The 23,590-nt window shown below is 45.9% G+C and overlaps 1 protein-coding gene across 1 annotated transcript in view; it reads right to left on the bottom strand.

Moving 5' to 3' along the window:
- Positions 1 to 23,590, bottom strand: part of CSMD2 (CUB and Sushi multiple domains 2) — a 690,555-nt gene that overhangs the window by 289,346 nt on the left and 377,619 nt on the right. The window contains exons 8-10 of the mRNA XM_056846155.1: positions 15,964 to 16,051; positions 12,120 to 12,244; positions 3,308 to 3,429 (exon numbers count right to left, since the gene is read on the bottom strand). Of these exons, the coding sequence (XP_056702133.1) occupies positions 3,308 to 3,429; positions 12,120 to 12,244; positions 15,964 to 16,051 (335 nt within the window). The remainder of the gene's footprint in view (positions 1 to 3,307; positions 3,430 to 12,119; positions 12,245 to 15,963; positions 16,052 to 23,590) is intronic.

Genomic DNA, 23,590 nt, shown 5'->3' with positions numbered 1-23,590 from the left:
TCGGCTCCTCTCCCCACCGACCCACACACTCGTTTCCCGGCACACTGTAATATCTTCAAGCAACACATTTCTGCAATCTCTGCAGATTCTAGCGAGAGCAGACAAATGCTAAAAGCAATTGATTTGTTTTCCACTTGTTTCTCTCCTTGCTTGCTCTTTTCCTCCTCCTCTCATCTGTCTGAGAAGAGAAGGAGCCCAAGGGAACCCAAGGAACATTCTCAGCCATTTAAACACCGGGAAGGACATCAGGCTGCAGTCGAGGAACAACTTCTCGCATTAACAGAACAAGCTGAGCAGTAACAAATGGGCGCAGCTGCGCTCGTCCAAAATCCATCAATGCAGTTTTTCGCCAATCATCTCATTCGCGGAAACAAGGACAGCAGTGATAGTCAGGAGGGGGGTGCACGGAAAACACTGTGAGAGTATTATCCCATGCTGCCGCTAGGCATTGCCGCAGCAAAGGAGTCCCCGCAAAAGGCCTACCTGCATCCCTCCATACTCACTGCAGGGATGCAGCCGTCCAAACGATACTAGGGTTGCCAACCTCCAGGTACTAGCTGGAGATCTCCCGTTATTACAAGTGATCTCCAGTCGATAGAGACCCGTTCCCCTGGAGAAAATGGCCGCTTTGGCCATTGGGTTCTATGGCATTGAAGTCCCGCCCCTCCCCAAACCCTGCCCTCCTCAGGCTCCGTCCCCAAAACCTCCTGCTGGTGGTGAGAGAAACATGGCAACCCTAAACATGGCAACCCTAAACATGGCAACCCTAAACAATACCCATAGTTTTTCTGACCTTCCAATGGGCCCAAGCACCCTTGCCTGGAAAAGCCAAAATGATAACACCCCCCTGAATCGGAGACAGAAGAATATTTCCTTTTTGTACTTGCTCCCCCGGAGTTAGGTGGGGCTGGTGGGGGGGGGGGAGAAAAAAGACTGTACCTTTGCCTGATCATTTTGAATGAGAAGAAACAATTTTTATGTAGCTGCCTTATGAAGCTGCCTTATACTGAACCAGACCATTGGTCCATCAGGGTCAGTACTGTCTACTCAGACTAGCAGTGTGTCTCCAGGGTCTCAAGCAGAGGTCTTTCATATCACCCACTACCGGATTCTTTCTTTTTAAACTGGAGGCACCGGGAATCGAATCTGGGGCTTCTATGTGCCAAGCAGATGTACTGCCACTGAGCCACGGCCTTCAAACATTCAATGTCCCACCAGCAGTGTGAAACTGGGCAGCTCTATCATTAGGGTTGCCAACCTCCAGGTGGTTAGCAAACATAAGACAGCAACAACTGCAAACAACTACAAACAATACTTATTTATGCTTCACAGAGCAAAGCAAGATACAAACAGTATCTAATACAGTTATGGACAATGTCCAAAAGTCAATACATGACCACAAGCGAAGACACTAAAATCCTAGGATAGTAGCTAGGAAGGTTTCCTTCTCTCCAAGAGGTAAGGTGATGAAACAATGCCAATGCTACAGAATTCCGGTTTTCTTTCTGTTTCGGCTTCAGATGATAGCCTTCCTCAGGGGCCACTATATAAACAAAGTTATGCAGTACAACCTTCCTAGCTACTATCCTAGGATTTTAGTGTCTTCGCTTGTGGTCATGTATTGACTTTTGGACATTGTCCATAACTGTATTAGATACTGTTTGTATCTTGCTTTGCTCTGTGAAGCATAAATAAGTATTGTTTGTAGTTGTTTGCAATTGTTGCTGTCTTATGTTTGCTAATTATCTTTCAGCATGCTAACTTTAGTTTACCAAACCTCCAGGTGGTGGCTGGAGATCTTCTGGGATTACAATTTATCTCCAGGTGACAGAGATCAGGCCACCTGGAGAAAAAGGCCAATTTGGAAAGTGGGCTCTATGGCATTATTCCCCATTGAAGTCCCTCTACTCACCAAAACCTGCCCTCCTCCGGCTCCACTCCCCAAATCTCCATTTCCCAACCTGCAGCTGGAAATCCTATCTATAATGTGTGTGGTCGCCGATGGCATATTTTCCCTTACAGAGGAAGTCAAATGGATTTCTAAGCATAACTCTTCTAATCTTCCAGGTCACCATCACCCATCTACTTCAGGTGTGCCAGAAACTCCCCCGATCCCATCTACCTTTCATTACTTGATTTACTGCAAACAGTAAAAGTGTGTCTACACAAATAAGGATGGGCCCATGTGGCTTCTACAGACCAGAGGACATACTTCCAACCAGTCTTTATGCCAAATCCGGTTAAACAATTACTGATTTCAGTCACCAAACATAGTTTTTGCACCAATAATATGCTGACTGCTCTAAAAATAAATATGGAGGAAACACAGCCAGGTCTCTGAGTTCTGTGCCAAAAAAAATAAAAATTCTGGGCGAAAAGCTGAATTCTGCAACCTGCCAGGCAAACTTTGTTTACTGTGCATAATTTATTCTGCATTTTCTAAACTCTTTAACATAATTTTTTCTGTGTCTTCCAATAATAGGGAAGGACAAGGATTACAGAGGCTCTGGAGTCCCCCTCCCCCCAAAAAAAACAACTTACTAGAAATTTTGTTCAGCAATATCTCTGACTTTGGAGACTACAAAGTGCCAGGAGGGTGCAATATTTCCTCCCACCCCCGGATCTATGGAACCCTTTTGAAGAATTTTGTTCATGTTATCTTTCTTGGCTTCCCTCAACAATCCTCACAATGTTTTCTCCAAGCAGAAACCCACCCACCCCCAATCCATCTCAAAGTTTCGCTCTACGATAAAGGTATTGATACCGCTATGGATTTCCAGCAGACCCCTTCTGAGATATTTGATGAGTTGAGCAAGCAGTTCCCAACCCCCCCAGAAGACTATTTGCAATCTCTGCTCCAAATGGCCAGCAAGTTCTGCAAATACTCCAAGAATAAATACTAGCACATTGCCCGAGCAACCACGTAACGAGCCTCGGTGGCTATTCTGTGTAGCTTCACTCCCCCCTCTCTCCATGGTATGAGACCAATTCTTGGTGGATCCCACCCCTTATCTCAGCATCACATTATCAGCTTTTTGATTTCATTTCCTGTTTGTGACAGCATTTCCTGTCTTGACCCACCCTTTCTGCTCCGTTGCTACGTTTTAGCCACCCTGTCTGGAACATCATCTCCTCGTACACTGTCATCTAATGGGGTCCTCTGATCCAGTATGAATCCACTGGCAGCTCCTTATAAAGGCTCTCTGCAGTTATTTGTGGGTCCAGCTTCCCAAAGAGCCAACCACTGCCTGGATCCCACAAAAACAGACCACGTTCAGCCCCAGGTTCATGAATCTGTAAGACTTACCTTGGCTGGGTTGACCGCTGTTATCACCCACACACAGTAGGCGTTGTTATCGTACTGAACTGGATAGTTGGGAGATGTGATAACGCCACTGGGGCCTCGGAGGTACGTGTCGCACATTCTAGCTGTAGGGGGAGGGAAGGGGGAAAAAAGACAGGACCATGTGTGGGGGAAATTTTTGCAGTTCTGGGTACCCTTCAATTGGGGACAAAGACTGGATTCCTTCCACCGAACAAGTCACGGAAGCTTTCTGTGGGATCCAACCCTGTGCCTGTATGGCAAGTGGACCACCAGGGTGAGCACAGCCCAACAGTCACCCGGGGACTAAGGAAACTTCATGCTTTTGCAGTCCCACCTGGGACCCCACCCATAGGTGGATACTAGTCATGATGCATACCTATTCTCTCCAGGATCAGAGGAGCATGCCTATTGTATTAGGTGCTGTGGAAAACAGGCAGGACTATGCTGCTGCAGGTGTCTCGTTTGTGGGCTTCCTAGAGGCACCTGGTTGGCCATTGTGTGAACAGACTGCTGGACTTGAACCTTGGTCTGGCCCAGCATGGCTTTTCTTATGTTCTTATGTCTGGATTTTATGCACTTGATGAGACTCAATAGGCTGCCATAGGCTTGTCAGGGCTTAGGGTTGCCAACCTCCAGGTACTAGCTGGAGATCTCCTGCTATTACAACTGATTTCCAGCCGATAGAGATCAGTTCACCTGGAGAAAATGGCCGGTTTGGCAACTGGACTCTATGGCATTGAAGTCCCTCCCCTCCCCAAACCCTGCCCTCCTCAGGCTCTGCCACAAAAAACCTCCCACCAGTGGTGAAGAGGGACCTGGCAACCCTATCAGGGCTGGACCCCCATTCCCTTCCTAACAAAGAGCAGGTTTGCACAGCCGTATCCCAACAGAAAGCAGCAGCAGCACCCCTATGGCTCAGCAGTCCTCTAGTTGGGACTCTTGAAAATGGAGCTAAGAAGGGGGTAGTTGTCCAGCAGCTGGCTGCAATCTGTGGGTAGTGGACTCCATTAGGGTCAGCAAGGCACAAACTGTGAATGCCAGGCTAGTTGAATGCCTTAAGGCCAGATCAAACCACATCTAGATTTTGCACCAGGTACAGTAAGGCCACAAGCAAGGGTTGCCAACCTCCAGGTACTAGCTGGAGATCTCCCGCTATTACAACTGATCTCCAGCCGACAGAGATAAGTTCACCTGGAGAAAATGGCTGCTTGGGGAATTGGGCTCTATGGCATTGAAGTCCCTCCCATCCCCAAACCCTGCCCTCCTCAGGTTCCACCCAAAAAACCTCCCGCTGGTGGAGAGTGGGGGGACCTGGCAACCCTACCACAAGCAGAGGGGCAGGAGATGAAAATGGTGCCCTGGCAGGTTTCAACAGGTTTAAGGGAAAGGAAGCAAGCAAAACAAAGCGGAACCAGAAGCGGATCAACAAGCCAAAGTGGTACTTTTTAGAAAAACTGAGTCATGCAAAGTTTCTAGAGGTGAGACATTTATTTTTGCATAATTTTTGGACACCCCCCCCCCCAAAAAAAATATCTTCTCAGATCAGCAGGAGGCTTCTTGGGACAGAGAAAAATGATGCCATTACTAGAATGGATAACAGGATACAACCCAACATTTCCAAATAGTCAAATATTATTTTTTTCCAATTTGATTTTTTTAAAATGTCAGGCGGCTACATGGTGAAGAGTTAACATCAACTGATTATTTAATCAATAGTTTTCTAAAACCTCGGACTCCACAATGAAAAGCGCTAGAACGTGAGAAGCATTTCTACTCATGTGAGTCAAATGGAAATAAAAGTCAACCTCACTAGTATTTGAAGGGCCTACAAAGATGTGCCAGATGCCAGAATCAGAGGAGCATGCCTATTATCTTAGGTGCTGTGGAACACAGGCAGGATGGTGCTGCCGCAGACATCTTATTTGGGGGCTTCCTAGAGGCACCTGGTTGGCCACTGTGTGAGCAGACTGCTGGACTTGATGGGCCTTGGTCTGATCCAGCAGGGCCTTTCTTATGATCTTATGCCAAACTGCATGCAGTTCTGCACTCACGGACCTCTAGGAGTGACTTGGCACAGGTTGGGTGCCTGGCTAGAAACCTCAGGATGCAACCCACTTCCTACAAACGGAGGGTGTCTAGAGCACAGGCCCTGGCCTAGCTGGTCTGTGGAGGCATCGGCTAAATTGCAAACTCTGTTCTCGTGTATGGCTTCCCTGCAGCGAGAGAAGGAGGTTGCAGCTTCCTTTACCCGCCCTTAACCTGGAGGCTAAATCAAGCACAACATGGTGAGTATTTAACAGAGGGAGGCTGCGTCCAGTCTGATTCCTCCATGGATTCTGGAAGGATGGGAAATGGCAGCCCTTCTGAAGAGCATTTCCAAGGAAAGCAAAGAAGAAAAAGAAAAGATAGTGCTTAAGAAGAAGAGGAGACGCAAAACAAACTCCCTTCCATTGGAGTTTGGTCTCTGCAATCAACGTCAGAGTCCCAGCTTGGCAATTTTATTAATCAATAAATAATGCCTCTCATTTGTGTAGAACTTTTGTGGTTCAGAGTGCTTCATGTGCATTGCCACAGTAATCCTTCCAACAGCCCTGTAAGGGAGGCCAGATGGGGAGAATGAAGGTAAGAGTAGCCCTCTACACACAACCCCTCCATTCATTGACTGGACACGTGAAGAGAAAGAGCACTTTGTGCATTGAGTCCATGAGCGGAGGGGTCGTGTGTAGAGGGCTAGAGACTGGACTTAAACCGCCTAGTGTGAAATCTACAACTCTGTAAGTGAGGTGCCAAGCATTAGTCTTGGAGACAACATCTCTGGAATTTCCTTCCGATGGTTTTCAGGGCCCGTAACCTGCCAAATTCTATTTGGTCTCCCTCATTATACTGTCTTCCCTATTGCCCCAACTAGACAGCTTCTGCTGTGTATAAGCTAAACTATCCTGGACATCGTGATCATATTTTATGGTACAGCACTCCAGCAGGGGAAATAAAAGGGCCAGCTTTGCTCACAGACTCACCATCTGAAAGAAACTGAAATTACTGAAGAAGAGCATGAGACGAGAAGGGAATGCAGGAGAAGAGAGAGAGCCCGAGAGAAGAGGCAGGTCAGCCATTTTTTTACAGTCATATGGATGTGTCCATATGCCAGGAAGTTGCACCAAAGAAAAGGAAGTGGCATAAAGCAGAAATCTAATGAGTAGAGGGACGTCCGTAAAACAGAGGGAACATGAAGAGACAGAGCAAGAGAGAGTGTAAGGGAGGCACAGATGTTTCAAACAAATGCTACTGAGAGAGTGGAGCTGATGAAGTGGGGAAATATGACCTATGACAAAATTGAGAGATGGGAACAGTCAGGCAGGTGGTGGAGAAGGAAACTGGCACACACAGCCGTATTCAGCTGTCACAAGGGTGGCTTTGGTTTCCAGAGCGAAGAGCTGTCAAACCCAGTCCCGAAAATGGGAAGGCGGGGGTTCAAGCCCAAAACGTCAAAGACGCTGGGAGAATGCTTAAGTTGGTGGCGTGCCAGAAAACAAAACAAAATCAACTTTCTGCTACACTGCGACTCAAATACACAAACAACATGTAGCTCTTTAGGAGTAGTGTCGGCATCCACACATATTATCTCGGCTACCACTGATGAAAGACGGCAGGATGCAGACTGTGGGATCGAGGATAGAAATACTAGAAGAACACATGCTCCTATGCTTTCCAGTTTCATCTGAAGAATCCATCCGTCTTTGCCTTCTCTCCCTACTGGGTGGGGCCAACCCTGGCCACATGAGAAAAGCATAAAAGGTGGCACAATGTGATAGGTGAGGGCCAATCATGCTATGTTCTGGTGTCTGCGGTAAACAAGCTAGTGCAAGAGCACAACTGGCAATACACCTCTGTAGAAGGCAAGAAGAAGAAGAAGAAGAAGAAGAAGAAGAGTTGTTTCTTACATGCCAACTTTCTCTACCACTTAAGGGAGACTCAAACCGGCTTACAATCACCTTCCCCTCTCCTACCCACAACAGACACCCTGCGAGGTGGGTGGGGCTGAGAGAACGTGACTTGCCCGAGGTCACCCAGCTGGCTTCGTGTGGAGGAGTGGGGAAACAAATCCAGTTCACCAGATTAGCCTCCGCCGCTCATGTGGAGGAGTGGGGAATCAAACTCGGTTCTCCAGATCAGACTCCACCGCTCCAAACCACTACACCACACTGGATGCAGTCAGGGAGTCCACTTGGTTGCTCAGACCGGGGGTCTGGAAATTCTTATGAGCATCAGGGTGAACCACAAGATCCTCTCCATTCTATCATCTGCGGAGCTAGATGGTCTTCCAGGAGTTCCCTCTTCTGGACAGTGCTGGGTGGTTTGTGCAGCACAAGTTGAATTCCCACCTGACAGCCTGGAATTCCGAAATTCACAGTCTGCTGCAGGCTTGAACGTTGATAGGGGTGAACGGGAAACATAAGTGACTTCTGGTTCCTGAACTCTGGGAGATGGAAGGGAGGGGTGATGTCCAAATCAGATTCCAGAATCTCTAGCCACAAGTGAGGCACATGTGTTCCCAACTCGGTAACAACTTGTATACCTCTCCAGAGTCTCTCTGACATCGCTGTAGACGTACAAGTCAGACACAAGAAGCTATGCATGTCTGAAGCTGCTCCTGAAGAGATTCTTCTCTCAACCTCATTAGGAACAAACGTCCCTGACTTGTAACACCATGACCTTTCAGACACCATTCCTGCCCTAGGTAGAAAAGCCAGATATGGTGCTCTACTGCTCACAAAAATATAACTTTATGCTGAACAAATGGTTCTGATAAGAGGACTCCAGGCAGGCTCGCCTTTCAGCACAAGGGGTGGGAGAACTGACTCTCACTGACACCCCCCATCACAGAATCATGCAATGAAAGAAGAAGAGTTGGTTTTTATATGCCGACTTTCTCTACCACTTAAGGAAGAATCAAACCGGCTTACAATCACCTTCCCTTCCCCTCCCCACAACAGATACCCTGTGAGATAGGTGGAGCTGAGAGAGTTCTAAGAGAGCTGTGACTAGCCCAAGGTCACCCAGCTGGCTTCCCGTGTAGGAGTGAGGAAACAAATCTAGTTCACCAGATTAACCTCCGCTGCTCATGTGGAGAAGCAAGGAATCAAATCTGGTTCTCCAGATTAGAGTCCACCGCTCCAAACCACTGCACTTAACCACTACACCACATTGGCACAAGAAAGGTCTAATGGTCACTTAGTTGGCCAATCTGTCTCAACGGTGTACCACTTCAAACTGCAGATGGGGACTCATGGGATAGAAAGTTTTTCCGTGCAAAACAATTCCCACCACACAGAAGGCTGGTTTGACAGGCAGAAAGCTAGATAAAAAAACCTTTCCTCCTTAATATTCTAGTTTTCTAAAGAGAGAGGATTCTTTACACAGAGCTGTCCCCATTGCACTGATACTGTCCAGACACAGGTTTCCCACCTCAACGAGAGCACAAGAAATAATGTTCAACTCTACTACCTAGTGGTAGGCAACAAAACTGAATATTTGGGGGAGGAGGAATTCAACCAGTTCTTACCTGAATAGGTAGGAACTCATCCGTACTAGACTTTGGGGAATGTATGTGTGTGTGTGTGTGTGTGGGGGGGTGTTATTCTCTGATTTTTTGACAGCATCAGAGTAGAAGCAACAGCTGAAAAAGGACATCCAGTGAATGCTAGGGTGAAATCTCACACAAGGCTAAGTCTGGTTATGTATTTTTTGCAGACACACAGCGATTATATCTATACAGTAGTCATGGTGAATTAAACAGCACCTTGCAGAAGAACCCTGAGGGCTAGTAACTTAACGGCTAAACATCCTTGTTGTACCAAAAAAAGGCCATGTCTTTGAATCGTTAAAGGATTTTTAGAAAATTATTCAAAATGAAAACTTGCACAAGGACACAATTGTATAAATACGATTTTTTTAAAAAAAGAGAAAGAAATAAAGGTGTGTAACTAACCTCCTAGTTTTCCTTTTTTTAAAAAAGAGAACTAATAAAATTGATTAATAGCATCGTAACAACACTGGCAAGTCCTCCTTTATTTCAAATGAAAGGCCACTATAAATTTAATTTACAGAGTTGCATATTTATGCCAAATGTCCTCTTAAACTGATTTAATTCTTTCCATCCCAGCGTCAAGGAATTAGCTGGATTCCAGCTGCCTGGCGGACCGAGTGCCTAATAAACTTCGCAAAAAGGGGAGGGAGCAGAATGGCAGGGGTGGCTTTAAGACCCATGGCAGTGAGAAGGGGAAACAAAAAGAATCAGGGGCCACTTTGGTGCTCAAGACTATCGATCAATGCCACAGCAGGTAGAGAAGCCGGTTGTCCAAAACTCCTCTGTGGCAAACACGCTTCCTCCTTTGCCCTCCTCCATAGACATGGTCCTCCTGAAAACCTAGAGGGAGATGTTGGGGCAGTGGGGTGTTAAGCCCTGTGGAGAGCCAGTGTGGTGTGTGGTTAAGAGCGGTGGTTTGGAGCGGTGGACTCTGATTTGGAGAACCAGGTTTGATTCCCCACTCCTCCATCTGAGAGTTGGAGGCTAATCTGGTGAACTGGATTTGTTTCCCTGCTCCTACACATGAAACCAGCTGGGTGACCTTGGGCCAGTCACACTCTCTCAGCCTCATCTACCTCACTGAGTGTCTGTTGTGTGTGTGTGTGTGGGGGAAGGGAAGGTGATTGTAAGCCGGTTTGATTCTCCCTTAAGTGGTAGACAAAGTCGGCATATAAAAACCAACTCTTCTTCTTCTTCTACCGACTTCATGGCTATTTTTGCTATGGTTGCTCATTCTGCAGCATCTTCCACTGGGCCATTAAGAAGACTATCACTATGATGACACGCAACACTTTAAAATAAAGGCGACCCAAGGTGGATAACTGCCCAGAGACCCCTCAACACTAAACAGCCCCCAACATATTGGAACACATTTCCTAGGCTAGTGGACAGACAAGATGGCACACATCTGATCTTACACTTTTCCCCTTCAAAGCCACAGCTTACAGAGTTAAACAGGAAATCCACTTGCTTAATCTAGTGAAGCGGCTTTCAAATGTTTAATTAATTTATTATCATTAAACAAATACAAAACAATACATTGAACAAGACAAACAGAGGTGGTTTGCCATTGCCTGCCTCTCCATAGCAACCCCAGCTTTCCTTGGTGGTCTCCCATCAAAGTACTAACGAGGGCTGATCATGCTTAGCTTCCAAGATATGACGAGATGAGGCTAGCTTGGGCCATCCATATTACTGTGTCAATATTGTGTCAATCGAGTATTGTGTCAATATGCCATGACTTGGATCCTGTGATCATGTTCCACAGGCGCTTAGCTCTGTCACAGCACCGCTCACTTCCCCCTTGTGCTAGCACTTCCATTTGCATGAGGCTTCTTGATCGTGTGTGAACAGAAGCACCTGTGGCAGAGGAAGCAAGCTGCGCGGTGGCCAGAGTGAAGCACATGAGGAATGCAGTCATAAAGTCCAAGCTTATGTGTTTAAACGTGCTACGCTGACCGACTGAAAGGTGTTTTTTTGCAGGGGGTGCAATAGGAGGGCCCCAAGGTGATGTTTTGTTCTGGGTTACTTCTCTGTGGCCCTTACCTGGATGGCCCAGACTAGCCATCCCTGGAGGTTTTAAAGAAGAAATTAGCTGGCCATCTGTCAGCAATGCTGATTCTGTGACCTTAGGCAGATCATGAGAGGGAGGGCATCTTGGCCATCTTCTGGGCATGGAGTAGGGGTCATTGGGTGTGTGTGTGTGTGGGGGGGGAAGTAGTTCTGAATTCCCTGCATTGTGCAGGGGGTTGGACTAGATGACCCTGGTGGTCCCTTCCAACTCTATGATTCTATGATTTTAGTCCGATCTCATCAAATCTTGGAAGTTAAGCAGGGTGAGCCCTGGTTAATATTTGGATGAGGACCATCAAGGAAGTCCAGGGTTGCTATGCAGGGGCAGGTTATGGCAAACCACCTCTGAACATTCTCTTGCCTCGAAAACTCTACCAGGTGGCCATACGTCAGCTGTGACTTGACGGCACTTTCCACCACCACCGCTCTGCAGCTTGCATTCAAGTTTGTTCTTCAAAAGTACTTTTAACCACTGAACACCTCTGCTTTCCTAGTCAGCTGCCAATGATACCAATGTCTTTTGTTTTTTTGTTTTTACCCAAGGATAATGGACTATGGAGACCACCCTCTTGGTCCTACTGAATCTTGGATGGCACCACAAACCCCTCCCACACTGATCCTGTGACTACTTACAAGCAGAACTGGGGTGGGTGGGGGGGAAGCAAGCACCAGGACACCCAGAAACTGGTCATAAGCCCTGTAGCACCTGTCTAAGACCAAGGCAGACGTTTGACTCTGGCAGCGCTGAGGCACATGAAGAGATAAAAGGGGAGCTTTCATCACCCCTAGCAACTGGCTGCACCTCTTGGGGGGGTGCCATTTTGGAAAAAAAGGAAAGGAAAGAAAAAGAAAGATGAGCTCAGGTGTATAAACAAAGAGAAGCAATTACATGAACTTCTGTCCTCTTGTAGGCTACGGGGTGTTACTGAATTAATGGGCAACCAAGGAGCTCAGCAAGGAGGTTATTGGATGCTCTCCTGAAAAGGGACCCCGAAGGGGCGAGCCTGATACAGTTCACAGCATCACAATTTCCCCCTTTTTCCTTGCTTATAATGAACCCCCAAGAAGGTGGGAATTGAAACTAATTTCCTGCCCGATCTGGAGCTCTGAGCACCATTCTGTTCCTCGCCTCACCTCTGCACACCGGCCTCTGGTCGCTCCAAGCGGCTATCATATCGCTCAGCTTCTTACAGGTGATGCTTTTAGAGCCCTGCAAATCGTAGCCTTCGTTGCATGTGAACTGGACGCTGGATCCTAACCTGCAAGACAGAACGGATCCCTTGCAAATCTGGGTCCACTCCACGCAAAGAACTAACGGCAAGTGTTCGTTTTGCAAACTGGCAATTTATTTTCATTTATTTTGACTTGCTGATCACCTCCCCCCCTTGGATCGATGAAAAACAAACAAACACAAATCGACAGAGCAGTAACTCTTAACTAGATTCTTCAGCAAATTGCTCCAGCCTCTTTTGAGAATTCTCAAGTCTGAAAAGACCAGCCAACCAGCTAGATCTTACAACACTTGCAGAACGCACACAAGCTCAGAGTTGGTGAGCCTGCAGTGGCAGAGAGTTCCATATTCAGCAGGGGGAGTGAGCCACGGGGAATGCCTCTTTTTGTGCTTTGCTTTACTGAACCTGACCCAAAGACAGCAACATGAAGGAGGTAGTTAGTTTCAAAGTTCCACTGGGTGTCAGCCACAAAGGGATCTGTGGGTTAAAAACTGAGCCCAGAAAAGAACAGGGCATCAGGGCAGACATGGGAAAACATCCAGCGACACCCAGAGAGGGTGCCAAGCCATAGGAGAAAATAGATTCCTTAGAATATGGATGGAAATTACTTAAATTGCATAGTCACGCTTTATGATTCTATGGTTTAAAAAGCCATTCTGTTTTTATTGAGGACTGCTTTAATTGTATGTTGACTTGAAAGCCGGTCGGCTAAATTATGGAATATAAATTTATCCTCCCCCCCCCCTGCCAAAAGAAGCAAACATACATGTACATTTTTATGGATAGCTAAACATGCAGATAATTTGCACCCTTGAAAAATCTAAGCTGTGGAAATGTTAAGTTGCTTTAAGTTGCTAACCCAAAACCATTTAAAAAAATAAATAGCACCATGGTGGTTATATGTTGTATTTCTAACTTGTAGCGTGCGCGGTTCAATCAATGGACTTATCCAGATTATCCTCTAGGCATTTCTAAAGAGCATTTTTACCCAATTTGAACAGCGGACTAAATCCACTCCATCAATAAAGTCTCTCTCAACAATATAAAAGCAACAGTTCACAACATCCAAAACATTTTTGGCTCAATAGGGGGAGGTAGAGGCTTAGGGGCAGACCTGGGTAGAAGATATCACCAGCTGAGCGGGTATAGGTCTGGTGAGTTTCTAGGTGGGAGACTTCCTGGGGACCTTATGTATACCAGAAAAGTTGCAAGGAAGAAAAGAAGGATACAAATGAAAGAAGCAAATACAAAATTTCCAGTCTAGGGCCTGGGAGAATGGCAGTTAGCATAATTAGTCCAGATGTGTGACTTGCTATGAGACAGCTTCACATGTTCTGTATTTCACAAAGTTTGGGCTGTTAGGGACTGAAAACATCACCAAGGAACATATTCCCTGCCTCTGTCGCTCACTGAACTCCCCCCCCCCCCCGTTTCCAATTTCAAGAGAGATAGTCTGGAGTGAATATCGGAACAAATTTTAGTGAGCAAAGCGAATATTAAATATTAGTCTGCCCCTCTGACATACTTGAACACAAACTTCATCTGCTTCCTTTAAGCAAAAGGGAAAACATGCCCATGAGAGGACGGCTGGAAGCTCTCATGACATCAGAAACACCACAGCTGGGCTGATTCACACTTGTGTGTCTCTCTCAGGACACAAGGATGACTCACTGCCCAATGTGTGAACTGACTGCACAGGGGAGGGGACATTCTGTTGAGGTGACACCAAAGCTTTGTTTGTAGCAGTTCATTTCACACACGTGAGGCTCCACTTAACGGGGAACCAGCCTGGTGGGTCTGCACCTGGGTGGACCAGGGGAAATAAGTTATATAGTCATTATCCAGCCGATAAAAGAAAGCAGATGAGAGACCCAAGGGGACTTCCTCCTTCAACTGTAGAGTTTATTCATATTAGCAGAATTTCTAGAGCGCGTCTCCTCCATGTGGAGTAGCACTTCAGCTCCAAGGCAGCTGAAGGAGAGAGTAGGGTGTATTCTAAAAGGTTCCTGCATTTTGAGGGAGTATAATTTTCAGTTCCTGTGGGGCAACAGCAAACCCCAACAGGGGTGGATGGTGCCTTATGTAGCTGGAGGGAGCAGCCCAGAATATATCCCAGAATCCTCATGGACACAAAAAGGATACTTGGCAAGCAGACAAAATCAATGCAGAACGAAGGAGATCCCGGAGAAGAGGAAGTCTGAGGAAGGTGCTGACTCAAGGAAAGGGAGGATACATGTAAACATTGTTCTAAGGCATCCCCATGCAATGAAGACTGCAGTATCGGTCAATGGTGGGTCAGCATCAGGTGAAATACCTCACTCATGGGCACTGGAAACGTTACTTTAAAAAAAAGTAGGTTGGTCCTGGGCCACATCTTCACCTTCAGATGTTGATGCTGCCATGGAAGGAAAGGACGGTGACAAGCTGGTGCAAACTCCAACACTGGCACCATTCCACAGAAAATGCCAAGATACAAGGCGTATCACATGGGATGGTCACACTTCCGGCTTTCAGCCAACCTACAGATTCATGCCATAGAGGATGGAAGACATGTCCCAATCCTAAGCACATTGATTTGGAAGTCATCTCAGTTTAGATCGACAGGACATACCTTCCGAAGTAAATGAGACTGTCATGTGGCAACAATCATCAAATGTCTGGAAAAGGGGCAGTGGACTTAATTGCAAATATGGCATCTCATCCCAATATGAAATGGCACATATTATTATGGCAGCGTCATTATCTCACCAGGCCAAAACTCACACCTACTTGGAAGGCTTTAAGAGGAGAGTGGACATGTTCATGGAGGATAGGGGTATTCATGGCTACTAGTCAAAATGGATACTAGTCATGATGCATACCTATTATCTCCAGGATCAGAAGAACATGCCTATTATATTAGGTGCATTGGAACATAGGCAGGATAATGCTGCTGCAGTCGTCTTGTTTGTGGGCTTCCTAGAGGCACCTGGTTGGCCACTGTGTGAACAGACTGCTGGACTTGATGGACCTTGGTCTGATCCAGCATGGCTTTTCTTATGTTCTTATGTTCTACTTCAGGAAGGGGATGTAGCTCAATGGCAGAGCATCTGCTTTGTATACAGCAGATCCCTGGGTCAATCCCTAGCATCTCTAGTTAAAAGGACTTCAAGGAACAACTGGATGAATGTTGGATCTTTCCTTCCTTGAGAGCCTGGAGATCTACAACCAGTCGGAGTAAGCAGGACTGAGATATAGAAGTTTGGACCTTCAGAGTGGATATGAGAGACATCATTGTGGGGAGATAACAAAAGAAACTTGATATCAAATGGGTACCAGGGATCTGTTAAAAATAGGCAACTTTCCTTCAGAAATAAAATCCAGCCAGAGGATGAGGCAATGTCAACCAGGCCTATTGAGAATCAGTGTAATGCAGATGGTAGCATGCAGCCTAAGGAAAGGGGAGACCTGAATTCAAATTTCAACCATGCCATGCAATTCACATTGTGGCCTTGGACCAGTCATGCTCCCTCAGTCTAAACTACCTCACAGGGTTGTAGTAGGGATAAGATGGAAGAGGGGTGTATGGCACCTGAACTCCTCAGAGGAAGGGGGGGGATTAGAAAAGAAAAAGCTAACAAATACATTTACTTTGACCTCAGAAGACCGAGCAGAAAGAGAGGTAGGGGGAAAGGAGGAGGCGAAGGAGAAGGAGGGAAAAAACAACACACTATGAGGGGGAGAGGGAATAAAAAACGACTTCTTACCGGAAATCATTGCCTATCCTTTTGCCTCTGTCTGGAATCCCAGGGTCCGGACACATGTTATGCCCCTGGGACACACCAACCTGTGTTACTACAAAGCAAAGAAAACAGCACATACAGAGATAGAATAGAACACAGAAGCTTTTTTAAGAACAACAACATCAACTGTCTTGGTGTTGGAGAATGTAGAGAGAAAATGGGTAAATTACAAGTTGGAAATGCATTTGGCTTGTGTGTACATATATATATTTAATGCCTTCTTCAGGAGTCTGGGTAAAGGATCGCATACCAGCTCCGTTTAGCGAGCACCACTATCCCCACCAGCAACACAGTTCCTGTCCCCTCAACCCACCCCACCCCACTTTGTGCCACAACGGAAGCAGACGGTTAAGTGCATTGTTGTGTTTCTCACACACACACACACACACACACACACAAAATTGCCCAAATTAAAGGGCGCACTTTGCAAGCCGGCTATTTTAAAAGGACACCCGTGGAGCGATCCTGAATATTTATAAAACTCAACCTCACCTGGCGAATGCTCATGACAGACACAACTAAATTTAAAAATAAAATAAAAGTTGTATAATGTGATACCGAAAGTGTGCGGGGAGATGGAAAGAATAGGAGAGAAGGCAGCTGGGCGGTTTCAAAGGTGGTAATTTAGACGGAATGTGGAAAACCCGGAGCCACCCCTCCCTAGCAAAGTCACCAGTTCCACGACTGAACCCCACAGCCCTCCCCCCCGCCACTTAGCCCCCCAGCACGAACTTATGAAATAAACATTAACAGCGGCATGGCTCCAACCGGAATGAAATGAGATCTGGAAGAAACTGGTTGGTCTCAAGTGTGGAAGAAAAAAAGTAAAACCCAGCCTCCCCAAACAGAGCCGTCCCCGCTGTATAAATCTCATGCGGAAGAAACAGCAGCGACCAAGAAGACTCCCCCCACCCCCGCTTTTCCCGCCATGAACACTGTTGAAAATGACGCACCTCAATTTTGTCATGTTGAACCAAGTGGGGTAAAGGTTGGGGGAGGGAAATGTGAAAAGTTCTTAGCGATGAATGCGAAAGCAAGAGAGTATGGAGTACGACGAGCGTCCCTCGTTCCCACCGGGTCTCGGCTTACTAAACGAATACACGTTATCCGCACAGAATCAATTGCGCTTCAGTATCTACCCGTGTTAGAACAGAACCTTGGAGACACCGATGGCGCTGGGATGAAATGCAAGGTTCACCTGGTGACGGGTGGATCAGAGCTGGTTCACACATCATGCAAGGACATGCTCAGATTGGCCACTGAGTGTGCAGTGCCCCTGGGGAGCTGTAGGGAATCCTGCCCCCCCGGCTAACATATTTTACATGTGTTTTCAAATGCAGGTGTTTGTCGAATTCACAACAGTTTGAAGTGTGAAACATTTTAGGTGTACGCTCAAGAAACATAATGTGTGAAGCACCTCTCATACACTTGCTTTGGGCAGGGCACATGTTCGAGCAATATTACATCATTCCTCCTTGCACCTGCCCACTTTTTAAACATGTACGATGCACAACCGTTAGGCAGAAATATACTTTTAAAAAAGATCTTGACAACTCAATGCCATCTTTCAGACATTATGTAATGTACAGACGGTGGCACTCCTCTTAAAACAGTTACTCTAAAGTTATTTTTGCTCCTCTTCCAGCTCCCTCCCCCATAGACCCCCACAGCTACCCACACACATATTCCAGTTTTGCAGGCAAAGATCCACCTCCATCCTGGAATGCTGAAAGAGGTCATCCATCCACCCCATCTGTAGATCAACTCATGCATCATGGCTTTCCGGAAATACACTATCCTTGCGAGCAAGTTGTATAGATGTAAAAATCCCACAATCTATTTCCATGTGTACATGCCACAGGAAATGCGCCAGGAGTTAATGCATGGCCATTATAGCCTCCTCATCCACATGCACTACTTCTAACATGGCGGTGGACAAATCTCACATACTGAAGATTAACATCATGCTGCTACTTCGCATAGACACATATCGCTGAGCACAAAAAAACACTGGGTTGGATCCTATCAGCTGGGGAAAGGGAGAGGATGTACTTGTTAAACCACTGAAAAGACTATGCTGGGACCCATGGGACCCACAGGGAGAAAAGTCATAGGCATCAGGGGCAGCCGTGAAGAGGGAGTTGGGCAAGATCAACAAGAAAAGGTGGCAGGATCCGCCCCACTGTCAAACCATAACAATGTACAAAGCAAGTTCTAAAACTAATCCAAAACATGGGGAATTCCCATTGATGGCCAAATTAACGCAATTGGTTAATACGAAATCAACAGATGAATTTGTGTTGAAATGGCAGCCTTTTTATGATTACCATTTAGGCGGCAAATAAACAATTCAATAAGGTCAAAGCCAGTTTATAAGAGAATTCATAGAGATATACACTTAATAGAAGCCATGGTATTAGCTTTTTGTAAGTCTAGCTGATGTGGAGGCTTAGAGACTGAAATATACTTTCTCTCTTTTTTTTAAAAAATAAGATGTTGTAATGTTCAGGATGAATGATAGAATATCTGGTATCATCTTTCTTTTTTCCCTTTCAAATTTTAACTATGTGGAAGCTTGGAGAATGATATATCGTCTATTTTATTTTTCCCCTCCCCTCTTTTTTTCCTTTCTGTATCCTTCTTATATAAAATAAAAATAAAAAAACCTCACCAAAACAAAACAAAACATGGGGAATTCCTCTAGCACTTCTTAATAGGTTCTTCTGAATGGGCCATGCCTGGGGACTTTCCTGGCGTGATGTAAACAGAGGTCACTGTTTGGAAGTGCCTTCCCCATCTTTTCCTCCTTTCTCTCTCTTTTTTTCAGTCTGCCCAAACATGGCTCTGTTCACAACCAATCAATTGCAGTTTCTCTGTTTGCTGTGATAACTTGAGCTACCAAAAGGCCAGCCGACACCACATCAAACCTCCCTCCTTCCCACAAGCAGCATTAACAAAAGACTATGCATTGATCCCTTCGTGTGTGTGTGTGTGTGTGTGTGTGTGTTGATATATTGCAAGAAAGGGCAAGAAGGTTGTTTCCAGAGACACGAACAAGTGGTTTTATTGTCCAGGGAAGCAGGATTTTTAGTCAACACACCCAAGAAGCTAAATCGTAAAGTTACTTTTGGCCCACAATTTCTCGGTGGTTTTTAAAAATCTGACGGCTTCTACAACAAAGCACTCTAAAAACTCAAAGGGACAAGACAGCTAATTTGCAGAGGAAATTTATACCAGGAGTTTGAATAATTCGTTGAAAAGCGATTTGAAGGCCTCCTGTACACATTTTTTTCTGCTGATGCAAGACCAGTGGTGTTATGTTCTATCAGTACAGCACTATATGTGTGATTGATTCAGCTGCACTAGCCAAACAGGGGCAACACCGTTGCTCCATAGGCAGATATTGGAACATTTTGTCTAAAATAGCAGAAGGTAGGGTGTCAAAGCGGGCTCTGGAAAAGGCTCATCTATATTTGGCGTAAGTAATATTCGATAAATAGGGGGCTGCAGCATTTCTTGACCATGGTTTTAGTGCATTATAAAGCTTTGGCAGTAAAGGCAGCTCGATTTGACTTTCAACATCCGAGAGCCGCTTATGTTCTATCAGGATTATTTACACCAGTGGTTCCCAAATATTTCGGGCCACCGCCCCTTGGTTCCACAAACTCAACCCCAGCGCCCCCTACCCTATCCTATCAAAAGCATTATTCAAAATAGGGGGTTGCATGACTTACTAAAGAAGATAATAACCATACAATTTCAAAACAGTAACAATTAATTGCTCATCTACTCAAAATCAAAGAAAAACTTTTTTAGTTGAAATGTATTCAACAAAACTGATGAACTTGATCCAGTGGTACCAGCTCTTCAAAGTCTGGAAAACAATTCTGATAGTTTCCATCAGATTTGCCAGCATGGTGCCATAGCTTGATCTATTGTAAATTAGCGAACAACACAGTTGAAGGGGCCTACCTCTAGCGCCCCCTGCTGCCCCCTTGCCTCTTAGTGCCCCCTAGGTAATACCACTGCCCTCCAGGGGGTGGTACTGCCCACTTTGGGAACCACTGGTCTACACAATCAGGCATGGAAAAACTCTGTGGGCTGGGTCCTATGACTTCCTTCCATCAAACTGGATCCTAATGCATTCTTAGATAGGTAATTACTTTTCCTGATGGGGAAAAGTTTCCTGTGATGGAAAAATATCTTTCTTTGTTGAAGGCGGCTTTTTTTTTTCCTATTGGAAGAATGTTTTGTGGGAAAGTTCCATAGGATCAAACCCAGTGTCTGGGGTCCAAAGAGCCTGTTGGTGAGACCCAGCACCCGGACTGTCAGACAGGAACTCCTCTGATGGCGACCTCGGTCATGATGAAAGGTCCCCAAGGACAATGAACCTGCTGGACGGGCCTAGTTCTCTGAGGAAGAAAACCTTACCACGTCCCAAACCTTGGGAGGGAAAATTCAGACCTTTCTTTCATGTGAAGCATCTGAAACAGTCCACCTGTTGGCCAAGGTCATTTATGCATGGGTACTTGAACTCACGTTCGCCCGCCTGTCTGACTTGGTTGTTCCTTGGAGTTCTGCACATGTTTTCGGTCCATTAGAAATGACCTCGCTGCCAGCTCTCACAATGTCCGGGTCTTCCCATTCCTCTGTTAACCCGACTCTTCCATCTGCCCTGAGCTCAGCCCAGCTGAAATCTCCGTGCAGAAGGCAAAGCTCAGGCCACAGGAAGATTGGCATCTCTCACAGCCAATCACAAAGGAGTTTGTAAAGAGGCGGGGATTCAAACACTTTGTGCTTCCTTGGGGCTCTTTCTGAGCAAAAGAAAGGCTTTTTAAAACCGAGACTTGGATTTCTCTACCCCCTCTTCTTTCAGATTGCTCCATTTTTTTGTTTTTTTGTTCTTAAAATGCTTTTTTATGCAGCAATTGGGTGTTGGGGTGGGGAATCTTCTCTCACAGTGAGCACTGCGAAGTAAGCTAATTACAAAGCAGCATTTAAATGGGCGGGCCTTGATTTGAGTTTGGAGACTGCTGGGACAGAGATTCCCAACTGGAAAGTGTGGGTCCAGCCAGCAACGAACCTCAGGTAAAATTCCCATGCATAAATTACCCAAATCTGTTCCTTGCTCCATGGACCCCTTGCTGCCTGCATCAATTTACTATCTCTGCCTTGTCTGTTTCTGAGCAAGCACTGCCCCTTTAAATTCCCTGAAATTTCCAGGGGTTCTGGCAGCCATCCCGTCCTACTTGGGGAAATAAATATGCATTTGCACTTGGGATTCTCTTGGGTCATCTGCTTTCCTTAGGAGCTCTCCAAGTCCTGTAGAATCTGATCCTGACACAATTACTCCTGAATTTGAACTGCTGCTTCTAGCTTCCATTGTCGGAGGGCTGCTGCTAGATGTCCTCAAAGTCAAAGCACAGCTGGTACTAGAGATGCTTGGTAAGGTTTTTAGATATCTGCCACCCATACCACAAACTCTTCTCCACTTCAAAAAGGATTGTCATACAGAGAGGGAAGGCTGTGTCTGAGAAACGGAAGGTGAAAGCTTCCTTGAGCACATGAAACCGATTGCATGGATCTCCTGATGCTGGTTAATGCAAGTTGTCAGAGGTGGAAGAAATCATTGGGGGTGGGGGGGGAGGTTAAGCAAAATCCTCCTAGATCTTTTTTTCTCAATTCATGTTCTCCTAATATTTTAAAGCATCTATGGATGTTGATGGATTTACAGGGTTTTATGAAAAATGGGGGGAAGTGTGTCAAAATCCTGAATTTGGCAAAGTGCATCAAAGCACTGGATTTGGCCAATTTTTTGCTAAAATTATTTTTTACATCAATCAAAACACAATTGTTTAAGCATCCCTCAAAGCTAAATTTGAGAAGCAGAATTGGAGAAGGGGAATCAGAAGGTCTATTCTGTATGCTGAAATGTCATCACCTTCCAAAATGCACACAACATTCCAAGAAGTCTTGATGAGGACAAGAAAAGCACAGTCTCTTCTTAGTTTTCGCTGACTGAAAGTAATACACTGTGGCTGACCTTGTGCGACAGATCCGTTGGAGGAAGAAAGGTCCCAGCAGAGACCACCCCACTTCAATTTAGGGCAGGGTAGCATAGGCCATCCCCACACTATCCCATGGACCAAAGACAGCGAACACACCAGCAACACACAATCTACGGTACAATTCACGTCTGAAATAGAGTTGGCCAACGGGCAAGTTCAGAACCTCACTTAACCCAGAGCCTCTCAGGGTTTGTCACTTTTTTCGACGATAGAACTCAGTCCTCAAACATGTGGATTTAAACAATAATGAGGGGACATGTTGCTTCCACTTGCAAGGGACACACCCAGATCATAGCCAGAACACCCGATGACTTCTTCTCTTCCTGTCCTTCGACAGTCGAGACCCAGAAGGGAGGGGGACCAGAACATAACCATTTCAGGAGGAGTCTGTTCCCTGGCAGCAAAGTTCTTGAGGGAGGAGGAAACAGCTGCAGAGACAATGGAACCCTGTAAAGCCAGAGACCATAATGCCCAACACTCACTCATTCTACACTTGGATCCAGCCTACAGTGGGGAAAGAGTGATAGAAGATGTCACACTTAGCTGCAAGGTGTGCTCGTCCTGAACAGACACACACATAAGCTTTGGCAGAATTAAGTCCCCTAGTATCCAACTGTAAGGGCCTTCTGCAGAGACATTTGTTATCAGTGGCTAGTTTAGGATGGGAACCTTCACTGCCCCTTTATCTGGGTTTCCCACTAGCTCAGCCTCAAGTACGTGCTATACTAGAGTAAGAATCTCACACAGCCTGTTAAATCGTGGTATTAAATCACAACAGTGGTGAGACCACCAAAACGATTTTGCGCAGCACTGCTGGACACCAAATCAGGCGCAGGAAACCAAGAGGGAAGAGTACCCCATAAGTCCTTTGGGAGAGGAGAAACCCAGGGACATGCAATATACACAGAAAACATGGCATTTCCCCACTGTTTTCATACAGCATCCTCAACTCCAATACATGCAGGATGTTGGAGCGTTGGGTGTCCTCCTAGACAACTGTTTAGTTACACTGGTGATTTGATTTCTACTCTATCAATGCCCCCCCCCCCAAATAAAAAACTGCATGGGAGGATCATGGAGTATTTCACATCTCCTTTCTTGACCATCTGTACATACTTAGAAACATCAGTTTGACACCTCGAGACTTCTGGTTTGACCAGGACAGGGCCCATGAAGCCACATGCACACACAAGAATCTGACGTGACAGGCACATTTGTAGGAAGGGCCCATACAAGTTTTCAGTCTTGCAAACCTGTTAAGAATCACACAACTTTGGGATCCCTGATGGTATTGGGGGGGGCAATAAAATATATCCAACATGTGAAACCTTGTCCCTTTCTGAAGTGTACATCATGGTGTTATTTGAGATGATCTTACACTGAAGAAACAGGCTTTCCAACACAGACTGCCACGTGGTGTCCAAAATGCAGCTTCGCCCAGCCCAAATCTCCCTCCTTCCCACTCATAGTCAACCTCTTGAAAGAGCTCCCATTTCCACTTACATGAAATGAGCAACACATAA

The sequence above is a fragment of the Euleptes europaea genome, chromosome 3 (assembly GCF_029931775.1).
Source record: "Euleptes europaea isolate rEulEur1 chromosome 3, rEulEur1.hap1, whole genome shotgun sequence".
Classification (NCBI taxonomy): Eukaryota; Metazoa; Chordata; class Lepidosauria; order Squamata; family Sphaerodactylidae; genus Euleptes; species Euleptes europaea.
Note: the sequence above shows the minus strand (reverse complement) of the source record. Positions and strands in the feature narration are given on the sequence as shown.